Genomic DNA, 13438 nt, shown 5'->3' with positions numbered 1-13438 from the left:
GCTTTGGTGCCCTGGGGTCCCTTGCTAGACATGCGCTGCCCGGGAGCCCCCCGAGAGCTCTTTCACTCCAGACGATGTTCTGCTGTGCCCCATTGGATGGAGTTGTCTATCCTGGGAGCTCCTCATCTTGATGACGTCCAGGGCAAGAACGGAGGCAGTCTCCTGTCTCTCGGCGGTCCCTCCTGGCCGTCAGCCCTCCTCAGGTGTGAGCTTTCGGAGGGCCGGCTCTGTTTCCCCGGTGCCATCCCCCGGTGCCCAGCCTGGTGCCGGCCCCACGGTGGGATCTCAGCAGTACCTCCTTGGCTGGAGAAGGGTACGGGGAGGGCCGGGAGGGGCCGTGGGGATTGGCCAGCCCCTGATTTCTGAGCGAAAGGAAGGAAGCTGCTTTTCTTCTTGGGTGGTTTTCGGTTAAGAGATGACAGGAAGATTCTTTGAACGGCGCGATGGAACTCCATTCGCTCAAGGGATTCTCATTCAGAGAAAGTGAAAGCGCGGGGCCCTGTGAGTCACGGTGTCTCCTGGGACCATTGGGCCCTTCTCCCTGCTACGCCCAGCCCCGTTTTAAGCTTATTAATGAGTTATTAAAGCGTCTTCTCCATCCCCACCCCATGAAGCCCACCCGCCAGGGCTGCGATTCTGCTTTTTACAGATAAAGAAGGGGGGGAACCACTTCCTGAGGTCAGCTGGGACGTGGCAGGTCTCCCGTCCGGCGTTTTTGCCGTGTAGACGTTCTGTCCCCAGGGTCTCGAGGAGATGGATGGAAAAAAGGGGCCCGAGTCGGAAGGGCCGAGAGGCTGGAGGGGGAACCTGGGGCCCTGGGGTTCTCCGGGGGCCGGGCGGCCCAGGGCCGGGGAACCCTGCACCAAGTGCAGGAGACTTGCCTAGCACCTGGCTCCGTGCCCAGGAGGCTGGTGGTTTCCACACACAGATGTCCCAAGAGTGGTGGCGGGTTGGGAGCCGGAGAAGAGAGATGGCTTCCTCTCCACCCCCCACCCCATCTCGGGGCCCCTTCCCTCTCCCGCAAACCACAACCATGGGCCCTTGCCTTCCTAGGATGTCCAGGAGAAACAGCTGACGGCCGGGGTGACCACAGACCTCAGACGGAGCGGGCCGGGCTGGAGGCGTGGGGCCTGACCCAGCATCTCCCCTTCTGGAGGCAGGAACGCCCCCTCCCCGTCCCCCGTGGGTGTGGGTGCGTGACACCCTGGGGGGAAGACGCTTAACCTCAAAGATGGTTGAATTCGAAGAATTAAAGGAGGAGCCCGGGGTCAGAGAAACGACCGCCCATTGACTCCGCCCGGACACATTTTTCGGGGTCGTGTTCCCAGAAGACCTGCCCCCACCCCCATCCTGGGAGGTGCTGGCCGGCCGGCGGAGCATAAAGTGGCCCCGGGCCCACGAGGCCCTCAGTGTGGAGGAGTCTCTGGCGAGGGAGGCCCCGCTCCAGCTGCCGGCACGCAGTATGTGGGCACGGCCCAGACTGAGCTCTCTCTTCGGTACGTACTTCCTCCCCGTGCCCGTGCGCTTCAGGCGGGCGGCGGAGCCGGGCCGGGGCAGAGCTGGGAAGCCGCGGGCACCCCCGGACTCAGGGACGCGGCTCTCTGCGGGCATGAGCTGCTCGGGAGGGATCCCCAAGGAGCGGATGAATGGGACTGAGGGATCCCCGAGAGAGAAGCGTCAGCTGGAGGCCCCAGGGGGTCCCCTGGGGAGGGGCTCGGGGGGAGGGGGCAGGAGGAAGGAAGGGGGCTCTCTGCAGGTCAGGTCCAGGTGCATGTGGCTAGGCCAGGAACAGAGTCTTGGTCTCCGAATCCTCTCTGGCTGGCTCCAGAACCCCCTCCGGCTGGCTCCGGAACCCCCTCCGGCTGGCTCCGGAACCCCCTCCGGCTGGCTCGGACCCCCGGGATTGGGGTGGAAGCAGCAGGCCCGGGCACCGGGCACTCCTGGCTCGGCTCGTGGCTCTTGGGCAGCGTGCCCGATATAACAAGACACACTTAGCTGCGCACAGACTTAATCACACCCACAGCCCGGCCCCACAATCCCTCACAGCGGCAGCGCTCTCTTCCGAGGGTTCTAGGTCTTATACACGCCTTTGCTCCCCCACCCGTTCACACTCCGTCTCCTTTCATTCTCACGCCCCTGACTCTAGGGCCTGTGATTTCCTTGGGGGGGGGGGAATGGAACAATTTGCTCAGGGTCGCACAGGCTTCCCCCCGGTGAGTCCCCAGCAGAGGCACAGGAACCCCGGCCCAGAAACCACCGGGCGCCCACATACCCTCGGGCGCTGCCCAGACAGGGGCCCATCCTCCGGCAGACGGGGGCACGTCCCCAAGCGCGGGAAAGGCCCGCAGGGAGCCGCCAGATCCCCCCGCTTGTTAAGCAAAGGAGGAAGAGGCTCCTGCCCCAGCAGCTCCCCATGGCCCCCTGAAGCTCCCGCCCCGGGAAGTTTGCCCGCAGAGGACAGAGCAGGTCTGCACACACCGTCCGCTCCGACTTACGTGCGTGCCCGCCGTCTGGCCCCATCACTGTAGCGGATGCCCGGGGATGGGCGGGGGGTGGCGGGAGAGGCACTGGCCGGGGCCGGGCCAATGGGTGCCCTCGGGAGGCTGGGCTCCCTGGAGCCCACCCCCCGCGGCGGGACCCAGTGAGTTCTTAGGAAATGAAGAAGCAGCTGTCGCCACTTTCCTTTCGTTGCGAAACCAGTCCTTCCGACCATGTGGTTGCCCGGTGCTTGGCACCCGGGCCAGGGGCAGGGCCCGCTCCCCTCCCCCGCCTGCTCGGCCCTCTCCGAGGGGGGCCAGACCAGGTGGGCCGGTGGGAGCCAGGGGTTAGATTTGGGAAGCTCAGAAGCCAGGTTGCCTGCTGCAGAGAGGGAAACTGAGGCACAGGGAGCTGACCTGCCTGGCGTGAGCCAGCTAGAAAGCAGAAAAACTGATACCTGACCCCAGGCCTTCTGACACCAGAACCAGTAGGGTTTCTGCTGGACCACTGCTGAAAGCAACCTTGGAAGTCAGCAGATCCCTGCTTCTCATTTTACAGATGAGGAAACTGAGGCACGGGGGGATCAGGTGGCGAGGCAGGATTTGAATCCAGGTCCTCTTAAGCCCTAGTTCAGTATTGTAGGAGTAGACTGAACTTCCTTTGGGCTGATCCCACCAGAACTAGACTGTCAAGCCCGTGGCCACCCTCCCAGACCAGTCCTCCCTCTGAGACTACCTGGAAGAGGCCATCTCTCTCCTGATCCGCTGGCATGGGGAGGTCACGGGGATAGGAAGAAGGCAAGCCAGAAATGGATGCTTCCCTTCCTACTGAAGAGAGGGGTGAGAGCCCTGCCTTGGAGCCCAGGGATCTGAGTGAGAATCCTGCCTGCCGGCTCCCAGGCTCCCGGGGGGAAAGACTCAAACCCATCCTTTGGAAGTCATGCAGTTAGGAGGTGGCAAAGTTAAGTTTTAACCTTGGCCCTATGGCGGGTATATGGGCAAGTCATTTCCCCTCTCTGGGCCTCAGTTTCTCCCTCCTGAAAATGAGACGATTTCCTTCCAGCACCAACTTATTTCCACTCAATAACTGGGCTCTTTCCATTCCAGGACCAAGTCGGTCCTTCGGGTCCCCGTCCTCCCCCAACCATGACATCCCTGCTCTCTCCCACTCCAGGCTTGACCTGTGGTCTCCTGTGGCTGTACCCAGTGCCTACCATCTCCTGTCCCAACTACCAGACGGCTCTGAGCCAAGTGAAGAGCATGCTAGAGATGGATTGGCTGCAGTCATTCGTAAGTCCGACCCCATCCCCGAGCCCAGAGGACTGTCCTCCTTTTGGTCTAGGAAGGTTTCCCTGCTGGGCTGCAGAGTGAGCATCCAGGGGGCAGAACGCTGGCCCTGCCTGGAATGAGCAAGCCGCTTAACCTACGTGACCTAACTTCCTCATCTGTAAAATGGGATCATAAACGGGGCTCGATGCCTCCCAAAGCTGTGAGAATCCCATGATGTTTATGTCTGCATAACCTACATCTCTAGGCGCATATGTTGCTTATTTAAATATTAGCTGTGATGATGATGAGTGATCTTAATTCCTGTAGACACAGCTCCTGATCAAAGCAAGGAATAAGAGGTACCATAAATTTATAGATGGAAGGCTCTATAGAGACCCAGTCCTCCATCTTTTCTTGTAGTTGATGTCCCACTTCATGATCCCATTTGGGGTTTTCTAGACCAAAATCTGGGAGGGTTTTGCCGTTTCTTTCTCTAGCTCATTTTACAGATGAGGAAACTGAGGCACACAGGGTGAAGGGACTTGCCCAGCCTCACACAGCTTGGATTTGAACTCGGGAGGATGAGTCTTTGATTCCAGACCTGGTGCTCCCCAGCTCCCCCAACCCCTTCATTTTACAGATAAGGAGACTGAGGTCTATAAGGATACATTGTTATGCTCCCCCAAACACTTCTTGGGCCTTTTCTCTGTCCCATCTCTTCCATAAGATTGTTTTTTGAAGCCCTCGAGTCCTATTCTCACCTATGTAAAAATGGGGCTCATTGAATAAAGCTCTAGCAAGAAGGAGTGATAGGGGCGGGGGGAGGGAGAGCCAGCGGGTGGCAGGGTCATGAAAAAGCAGAAGAGAGCGTTGGAGAATGGAGGGTGACTGACAGAGCCAAAGGCAGCCCACGGAGGGGTCATGGAGGATGAGGAGAGAAGAGGACCTTGGATTGGGCAACTAGGAAAGCGGTGCTGTCAGGGAAGCGATGAGGTCAGAAGCCAGTCTCAGCGGGTTTGGAAAAACTTCCTAACAATCAGTTCAGTGACTTCTGCTTGGGAGGTGGGGAGTTCCTGTAGCTGCAGGGATTTAAACAGAGGCCGGATGATGTCCCACGTGGGATTCAGTGACTCGATGCAGTCTGCAGAATTCCTCCTCTTTTCTCGGTCTCAGTTTCCCTATCTGTCAAATGAAGAAAATGGACTGAATATTCTCCACAGTCCCCTTGAGCTCGAATGCTACCAAATTTATGGTGTGACAGCTTTGTCCTTGTCTGTCACCATCATAGCTAATTTATGTGGTGTGTTAGGGTTTGGTGAGGCTCACGATCTCATTTGATTCTCCGAAGGACTCTGGGAAATAGGTTCTGTTATTATTCCCATTTTATAGATGAGCAAACTGAGGCCAAGGTCATACATTTAAGGGAATGTGTGAGGCAGGACTCTTCCCAGCCACTAACTATGGATGTTCCCCAAGGCTCTGCCTTGAGCGCTCAGCTCTTCTCCACTTACCATCAAGCCGAGATCTGCCTCTTTCTTACCCACGTTCCGCCCTCCTGGGCCAAGCAGGACAAAGTCAATCCTGCTCCCAAACAACGACCCCTCTACCTCTCTCGGCTCTCAGCTCTTATGGAAGCTTCTCTTCTCAGCCTAAATATTCCCACTTCCTCTAGCTCATCCTTCTGCATAAGGACATCATCCGGCCTCTCAAGTCAGAAATCCCATTTTAACACTTATTCCTGTCTCTTCATCTCCCGGGGCCACGGTCCCTTCCCAAACCAGATCTATAATCCCATGAAATCATTTCCTTTCTTTGATGTCGGGGCCCTCGTTCATAAAATGGAGGGATCGGGAAATCTGGGCTCTCAGCTCTTTCCAAGTCTAGATTGATCAACCTATTGCCCCAAGAGCTTTGGGAAGGGCTTCCTCTGGCGAGCCAAGGTGGCCGTGTTCGGGAACTTTGGCCGCTGAAGTGGATGCCCCTTAATTAGCCGTGAGAATAGGGCTGCTTGAGGAGCTAGGAAGCTCCCTGTCAGTGGAAGGCTTCAGGAAAAGCCCGGGAAGTGTTGGAGAAGGAATTCTGGGGCGGTTACTGGCTAAATTTGACCTTCTGTGATGGTGGACCTCAGTTTCCTCCTCTGTCACGTGAGGGAATGTGGCCTAGCTGATTCCCTCAGATCCCTCTCAGATCTCTAGGACTAAACACTCATCATTTGGGGAGCTTCCACTCTCGCTTGACCAGAGTTGGGGTCTTGCTTCTAGAAGTCCCCAACCCCCATCTCTTTCCTCCTCAGATGGATAAACAAGGCCTAGAGGCGTCCAATCTCACATTGGAGAGCTGTAAAATGTTCGACTACGTCCCCACGGTGGAGGCCCTTCAGAACCTATCTCAAGCCGCTTTCCTGTGGAACGTGAGCCGGAGCCTGCACCCTGTTGAACGGCGACTGGAGGTCTTCAAGGACTCGGACATCCGGAGATTCGTCTTGTCCATTCAAGGCCTCGATAACAACATCTGCTGTCTGCTTCGGAAGCTGCCCACTGGCCACACTGACTGCTCCCCGTCCGGAAGCACAGGGACTCTGCCCTCTAAGAAAGATCTGACCTTCCCACAGAAGCTAGAAGTGTGTGGGGCCATACAGTGGTACCAGAGCTTCGGGAAGGTTGTGAAAAAGGTGCTAGAGACTTGGGACGCGTCCCCTGGGCAGAGAAATAGGAACGGCCGCTCCCTTCTCCATGTCCTCCTCCGCCACAGGAGGGAGAGCAGGGCAGACTGATTCAAGGGGGCCAGTGCTACATTAGCCTCCAGGAAGTGGGTCCCAGCGGCCCTGCCTGAGGAGGTGGCCAGCCCACTGGATCGCGCTCGCCCCCTTCCTCTGGTTCCCACTCTGGGCTCAGAAATGTTGCACTTTAATGGGAGGAGGGGGGATTCCCGACCTCTCCCCACCTAGTGATCGACGGAGGGCTAGTGTTGGGCCGAACTCGCCCTCCCCCAGCCTCTCTCTTCTTCGAGGGCTGCCCGTTCGGGTCATGGGGCGGCCGGAGCTCAGTGCCCCGTGACACCTCATGAATCAGAAGCCGACTTTCCATTGATTCAGGGGTCTGATGACAAGGCTTGACTCAGGGCCCGGTGCGTGACCCGTTCCCGCCTTAGCCTCCCTTAGGGGGGCCCTCAGCTCAGTTCTTTCTGCTCTGACTTCACCCTCCCCACCTCTCCCCCCGGCCCCGAAGATCTTCCTTTGTCCAGGGCCGGAGTGGTTGGGTTGGGCCCCGGGGAGAAGTCAGGACAGTATATGGCCAGTAGGGGTCTCATGCTAAGGGGCCAGTCTCCCCTCCTGCACTCTCTTACCTCTTACCTCTAGAGATGACTCCCAGGGCAAGAAAGGGGTCACCCCCCTGGAGACATGGACCAACTTTATTTCGTGCCAACGGTCTGTCCCCTACCATGACTCCCTGAGATAGAAACTTTGCCACTCGGGGAGAAAGTGCTGCTGGACAGCAAGTGTCCCCCAGGGATGACCCCTCAAATCCCTTCTGGGAAGAGTCCCTGGGCTCCCAGACCTCCCGTCCCTGCCCACGCCCGAGGGCACAGGGAATAATTTATCAAGCTTCTATTTATATTTATTTATTAGACATGTATTTAACAATATGATATTGAGATCTGACATATTTAAAATTCAGCTATTTTTCTAAAGCTGCTGTGTGTGTCTGCCTGTTATCACATGGGAAGGGAAAGGATTGTGGGTAAAGACCTCACAGTGTCATGGCCGCCCGTTCTGAATGGGCTCCTGGAGTGGGGGGGTCTGGGGGGGCCAGGCTTTGCTGACTGGGAGGGTGATCACGGACTTAGTCACAGAAATAGCCTCCGAGTTCCTTGACGCCAATCACTGAGTGAGAGCTTGTATGGAGGGCGTCCGAGTGCGTGTGTGTGTGTGTGTGCGTGTGTGTGTGTGTGTGTGTGTGTGTGTGTGTGAGGAACAAGTCTAGGTCCCGATTCCATAACATCCTCTCTCAAGGGTCTGGGGGTGCCCTGAGCAGTCGGGGGATCTTATCTCGTGCTGTCACTCCAGCCCTCACTAGTTGAATTTTCTCCTCCGTTGACCCCCAGTGAGACTAGTTGTTCAGTTGTGTCCAGCCCTCTTTGACCCCATTTGGGGGTTCCCTGGTAGATGCCGAATGATCTGCCATTTCTTTCTCCAGCCCATTTTATAGATGGGGAAACTGAGACAAACAAGGTGAAGTGGCTTGCCCAGGGTCACGTAGCTGGATTTCAGTGCAGGACTTCCTGATTCCAGGCCCTGGAACTCCATCCACTGTGCCATCTAGCAGCCCAAGTTCTAGACTAGCATTCCAGTTCGGTCTGACAGGAAAAGTGATTATGGAGTTATACAAGAGCAAATATCCAAACTGCACCCCCACCCCCACCAGTCCCTTGCAGGTCATTTTTCCCATGCTGCCTCAGACTGTGGGCTCATGACTTCCCCAGAGCACTGGTCCCCCAGGCACATATCTCAGGCCAGCTGGCTGATGCTCCCCTACTCCTATCCTAGTTCCCGAGGAGCCTCTCGGTCCTGCATGGCTACAAAACTCAGGAGGAACTGTGGGGGACTGATGGCCGTTGGCTATTACATGTGGAATATATCGGCCGCATTTATTATGCACCTACTACATACCAGGAACTGTGCTAAATATAAATGGAAGCAGAAAGACAGTCCCAGCCCCCGAGGAGATTTCATGTGGATGAGGGAGACAGTCCCTAGAAGGAAGCTGAAGGAGAGGGTGGGGTGGGGAAGGAAGGGTTCAGGGAAGGATGAAGAAGCCTGACAGAAGCTTGGTGAGGGCCTCAGAGGGGGCTGCTAGCAGGAGCGGTCCCGTCCGAGAGACCCAGAAGGCCCACAGGAGCCAGCCTTCATTCTATGAAGAATGGAGGCTGATCCCAAGAGGAGAGTGAGGTGCCCAAGTCCTAGAGCAGAGCTCCTTTGGCTCTGACATTTGGGATGGGAATGAGCCACACCCCCAGCTCCTCCTGGTGAGCAGAGCTCCAGGTAGGCCAGAGAAATGTTTGCATGGAAGTGTAACTAGCTCAAGGCCAATGGAGCTTTGCCTCAGGGTGCTAACATAGAGTGGGGGCGAGTAGAAGGTGTCACTTCCCCAGTGGGGAGGCTGTTTCCTCTGCAGCCCTCTGGCCTTCTTCCCTTACTGAAGGCTATCTAGGGCCGTTCTGCCATAAAGAAGATGAGACTCCTGAGAAGAGGCTGATGGGGAAACTTCTTGGAAAGGGGAGTTCACCCAACTTGACTGATAACTACCCCAGTTCCAAATAACTGGCTCTCCAATACTCAGGGCTGGAAGGGGTCTCTGAGACTAGGGGGGTGTCAAGTGTGGACTGTGTAAGGGTCTCTTCTCCAGCTACGTGCTAGGGACACCGCTGCTGGAAGCCGGGCAGGCAGAGCCAGAATGGCTTCTGGGAGCTTACTCACTCCGTGGACAAGCGGGCATCCAGGCTCCCAGAGCAGATGTCTGACAAGGGCGAATCCGCATTCGCTCCCATTCTTACTTTTGGTTTACTCCACTTATTAGAAAGGCAGCTAAGTGACTCAGTGGATGGAGCTGAGACTGGATTTCAACACAGGACTTCTTGATGTCAGGCCCTAGAATCTATCCGCTGTGCCATCTAGCAGCCCAAAGAGACTAGCGCTCAGGCCAGTTTTATTTGGCACGAAAAGTGATTTTGGAGTTATAGAAGAACAAAATGAGTAAGTGAGTCAGGAAGACTCGTTCAAATCCAGCCTCGGACACTTACTGGCTGTGTGACCATGAGCAAGTCATTTAACCCTGTTTGTCTCAGTTTCCTCACCCGTAAAATGAATTGGAGAAAGAAGTGTTCAATCACTCCAGCCACTTTGCCAAGAAAACACCCAGTGCGGTCGTGTAGACTCAAGCGTGACTGAAAAACCACTTAGGAGACCAAAAAGCAAATTATTAGGAAATTCTCCCTTTCATCAAGCTTAAGTTGCCCCCAGTGTTCCTGGTTGTGTCCCCGGGGGCCAAGCAACAAAGTCCCATTCCTCTTCCCCATGACAGCCCTATGAGCACATGAAGACTCCTGGAGTCTTCTTGCCTCCAGGCTAAATATTCCCACAACTTTCAACTCTTTTCTCATATTGGCTTGGACTCAACTTCTTCCTGAAGAACTTCCAAGACGAGGTTCAATAATTCTAATGGTTAGAAAACCGTTCCTAAATCTCTGGGTCACAGCCCCGCCCCCTCCCCCTCACTGCCCCTGCTTTTGCCCTCTGGGGCCAAGTTGTTGTTCCTCCTTCATTTTCGAAGAGGACCAATGACATCATGGGTGATGTCTTGGCTTGCGTGTGAATCGGATCGGAGCGAGGCAGGATTGCACAAGTTGTCAGTCTCACTCTCTCTCCCAAGTGGACCAAAGCTGTCCCTGGTCCCTTGAGCAACCCTCTAGGGAGACAAGACTGGCCTCCACGACCGTTCTCGAGTCTCCTCCAAGCTAAACATTCGGAGTTCCTACAACTCTTTCTGCCATGGTATAGACCCTCGCTGTCCTGGTTGCCTCTGGATGCTCTCCCGCTTGGCCCGGCTGGGTGTCAGCTGTGTTCTCCTCTGGACCACAGCACGGCGCTCTCGATGGGATACAGAAAGGCCGAGTCTAGTGTACCTCTCACCTCCTCATTCCCGGCTCCCGATCCCAGAACCCAGGGTTCTAGCTCCATGTCCCCCGTGAGTGAGTCATAACGGGTACACAACTTTTATATGGACTGCTGTCTCATCTCACCTCTTCCCCATCCTGTGCTTGGGCAAGAGATTGATTTTTTACACTTCCTAAGAAGAAGACAGTCATCCTCACTGCATTTCATCACGCCAGACTCGGCCTGTAGTTTCAGACCATTTTAGAGTTTAATTCTGTCACTGAGGGCGTCTGCGATCCCTCTCAGCTTTGCATCATCTGAAAACTTCACAGTGAAAGCGACCGTTTCCTTGTCCAAGTCACTGAGAAAAAGGGCGCTGACCCCAGGGCCCTGCGGCGTCCCACTAGGGACCCCTAGGCCGCGACCATATCACTATTTCCACCTCAGCTCCCTACTCTGGCAAACGTAAAATAACAATTGTGGAAACCGCTACACCTCCCACCTCATTTTGTAGATGAGGTATCAAGGGCCAAAGAGAGGGGGGTCACAAGGTAATAATAATAGGTAATAATCAAGTGGCAGGACCAGCATGTTGTAGAGAAGCAGTTTCCCAGACTCCAGGGTTCAGTCTGACTTGGAACGACCTAACTGTGTCAGTGCCCAGAGACCATCCTTCCCCCTTCTCTCCAAAGACAGTGTAAGAACATTCTTCCTTCCTTCCTCCTAGGTCTGCCTGAAGCCTGTCGAAATGGAGATGAATCACGTCCTGTTTAGAAACTCAATAACCAATTGAATCCAAAACACATTTATTGGGCACCTATTATATTATTCTTCAGCCATTTCAGCCACATCCAACTCTCTATGACCCCATTTGGGGTTTTCTTGGCAAGGGCACTAGAAGGGTTTGACATTTCCTTCCCCCCCCCCCGGCTCATTTTCAAATGAGGAAACCGAGGCAAACCGAGTGAAGTAACTCGCCCAGGAGCAGATGAGTAATAAGTGTCTGAGATCACATCTGAACTCAGACTGCACACCAGGCGCTTTATCCGCTGCAGCGCCCCCTAGCGCCCCCTTTCTATGTAGAAGGTAACAAGTCACAACTACAGTCCAAAATTGCAACAGTTTCCTTTGGAAAAGGAAACAACATCGGGCATGGTTTAGTGATTTCTGTCTCCCGGAGTTGTTTTAAGGTCACCTAAAGCCCTCCATAAATGCTAGCTGTTATCATCACGCTCTGAGTCTTCCGAGATCAGTGACTGAATAATCCAGTCCGGAATTCCGTGATGGGGGAACATCCATCCAAGCGATTCTCCGGAGTTCCCAGAATCCACTGTTTTTTTTTACCCTTTCAAACATCCTAAGGTCGCTTATCTGCAGGGCTGTGCCAGAAGAGCTGGCATGGACTCACCGTTAAAATTTCTGGGCGAGCATTTACACCTCGGAAATGGATAAACAGACAGAGGAGGGCTTGATTTATTATTTTGTGCATTTCTAGACTTAAGAAAGTGATGGAGAAAGTGGGAATATTTTGATTAAATGTGAAGGTTCCAGAAGCCATTTGTTAAACCATTACCAGCATATTCCTGCGGGGCTGTCCCTAGACTTTAGAATGCAGACTTTTTGAGGGCAGGGGACCCTTCCAGATTTGTCTTGGTTTCCTTGTCTCCAATTCAATGTCTCGCTGGTTGTGGGTACCTGACGGTATGATGTTGTTGCTGTTGCTATTCGGTCACGTCCAACTCTTCATTACTCCATTTAAGATTTTCTTGGCAAAGATCCTGGAATGATTTGCTCTTTCTTTCTCCAAATCATTTTGCAGATGAGGAAACTGAGGCAGACAGCATTCAATGATTTGCCTAGCTAGCGTCTGAAGCTGAATTTGCATTCCAGACTAGGAGATGGAATTAGCATCTGCCCTGTTTCCCAAAGACCACAGCCAGGGTACTTTTATTTATTTATTTTTTTTGCTGAGGTAATTGGGGTTAAGTGACTTGCCCAAGGTCACACAATCAGAAGGTGTTAAGTGTCTGAGGTCACATTTGAACTCAGGTCCTCCTGATTTCAGGGCTTGTTCTTTATCTACTGCGCCACCTAGCTGCCCCTCAGAGGATTCTTAATAACATAATCCCAGGAGAAGTTGTCATTTTCTATCCTGCAGTTGTTGTTATATAGCAGACCCTACAAAGAATAGTGAGTGGGGGGCATTTTTCAATTGCAGCCAAAGGAGGAACTCAGGACCGGCCTTGTACAGAGACAGTGGTTACATGTGAGGAGTGACTCAAAAAATCTGGGAAGATTCTGTTATCTGGAAATCTCTTTGCCAGGATGCCTGAGATTCCCCCATTCGAACTTTGCTCCTGTGACTTAAGCAATACCTTCTTCAAATCCCTCTTTTATCATGCAGATAGACGAGTAGTATTGGAAATAGTAAGGGGCTAGGGAGTGGGGGCACAGCAAATAATAATAACTACATTTTTATAGTTCTTAAAGGTTTAAAAAGTGCTTTATTTAATGCTCACGGTAATCCTGTGAGTAGATACTATTGTGGGTGAAGAGAAATACGTGGCCCAGGCCCTGTAAGATCAGTCAAGTACAAGGATGACAGGTACAGCCCCGATCTCAGCTGAGCATAGAATCCCCGGAGTGTGGGTGTGAGGGGTAGGACTCCGAAAGCCCTTAATGTCCATTGTATGTTTCTAATAGGGCTTAGATCTACCTGGGACATTACTGATCATGGCGTCCAGATTGGTCCAGCTCAAGTGCCTTACTTTACAGAGAAGGGAAGTGAGAACATGGAAATAACCCTGAGCTTGGAGACCTGCTCTTCCACTTACAAGCTGTGTGATCCTTGACAGGTCACTCTGCCTGCCTCAATTTCTTCCCCTGTAAGATAAAAGCATGGAGCTAGATGGCTTCCAGATCTAGGATCCTAAGTGACAAGATGATCTTGTCATGGCCCAGAATTCTGGGCCAGCTCCTTGCCTCTGGTTCCACTGTATTCTGACTTGCCCAGGGTCGTGCTGTGAATCAGTGGTAGACC

General features: G+C 53.9%; 1 protein-coding gene across 1 annotated transcript; it reads left to right on the top strand.

Moving 5' to 3' along the window:
• Positions 1-1406: 1406 nt before the first annotated feature.
• LOC127545668 (uncharacterized) lies at positions 1407-7436 on the top strand. The gene is made up of 3 exons (XM_051973101.1): positions 1407-1496; positions 3652-3767; positions 6040-7436. Exons 1-3 carry the CDS (start codon positions 1463-1465, stop codon positions 6517-6519), a joined length of 630 nt encoding a protein of 209 aa, XP_051829061.1. The 5' UTR covers positions 1407-1462; the 3' UTR covers positions 6520-7436.
• The last annotated feature ends 6002 nt before the right edge of the window (positions 7437-13438 follow it).

This window comes from Antechinus flavipes, chromosome 1 (genome assembly GCF_016432865.1).
Source record: "Antechinus flavipes isolate AdamAnt ecotype Samford, QLD, Australia chromosome 1, AdamAnt_v2, whole genome shotgun sequence".
In the NCBI taxonomy this organism is placed as follows: Eukaryota; Metazoa; Chordata; class Mammalia; order Dasyuromorphia; family Dasyuridae; genus Antechinus; species Antechinus flavipes.
The sequence above is the reverse complement of the archived record's forward strand: the minus strand, read 5'-3'. Positions and strand labels throughout refer to the sequence as shown.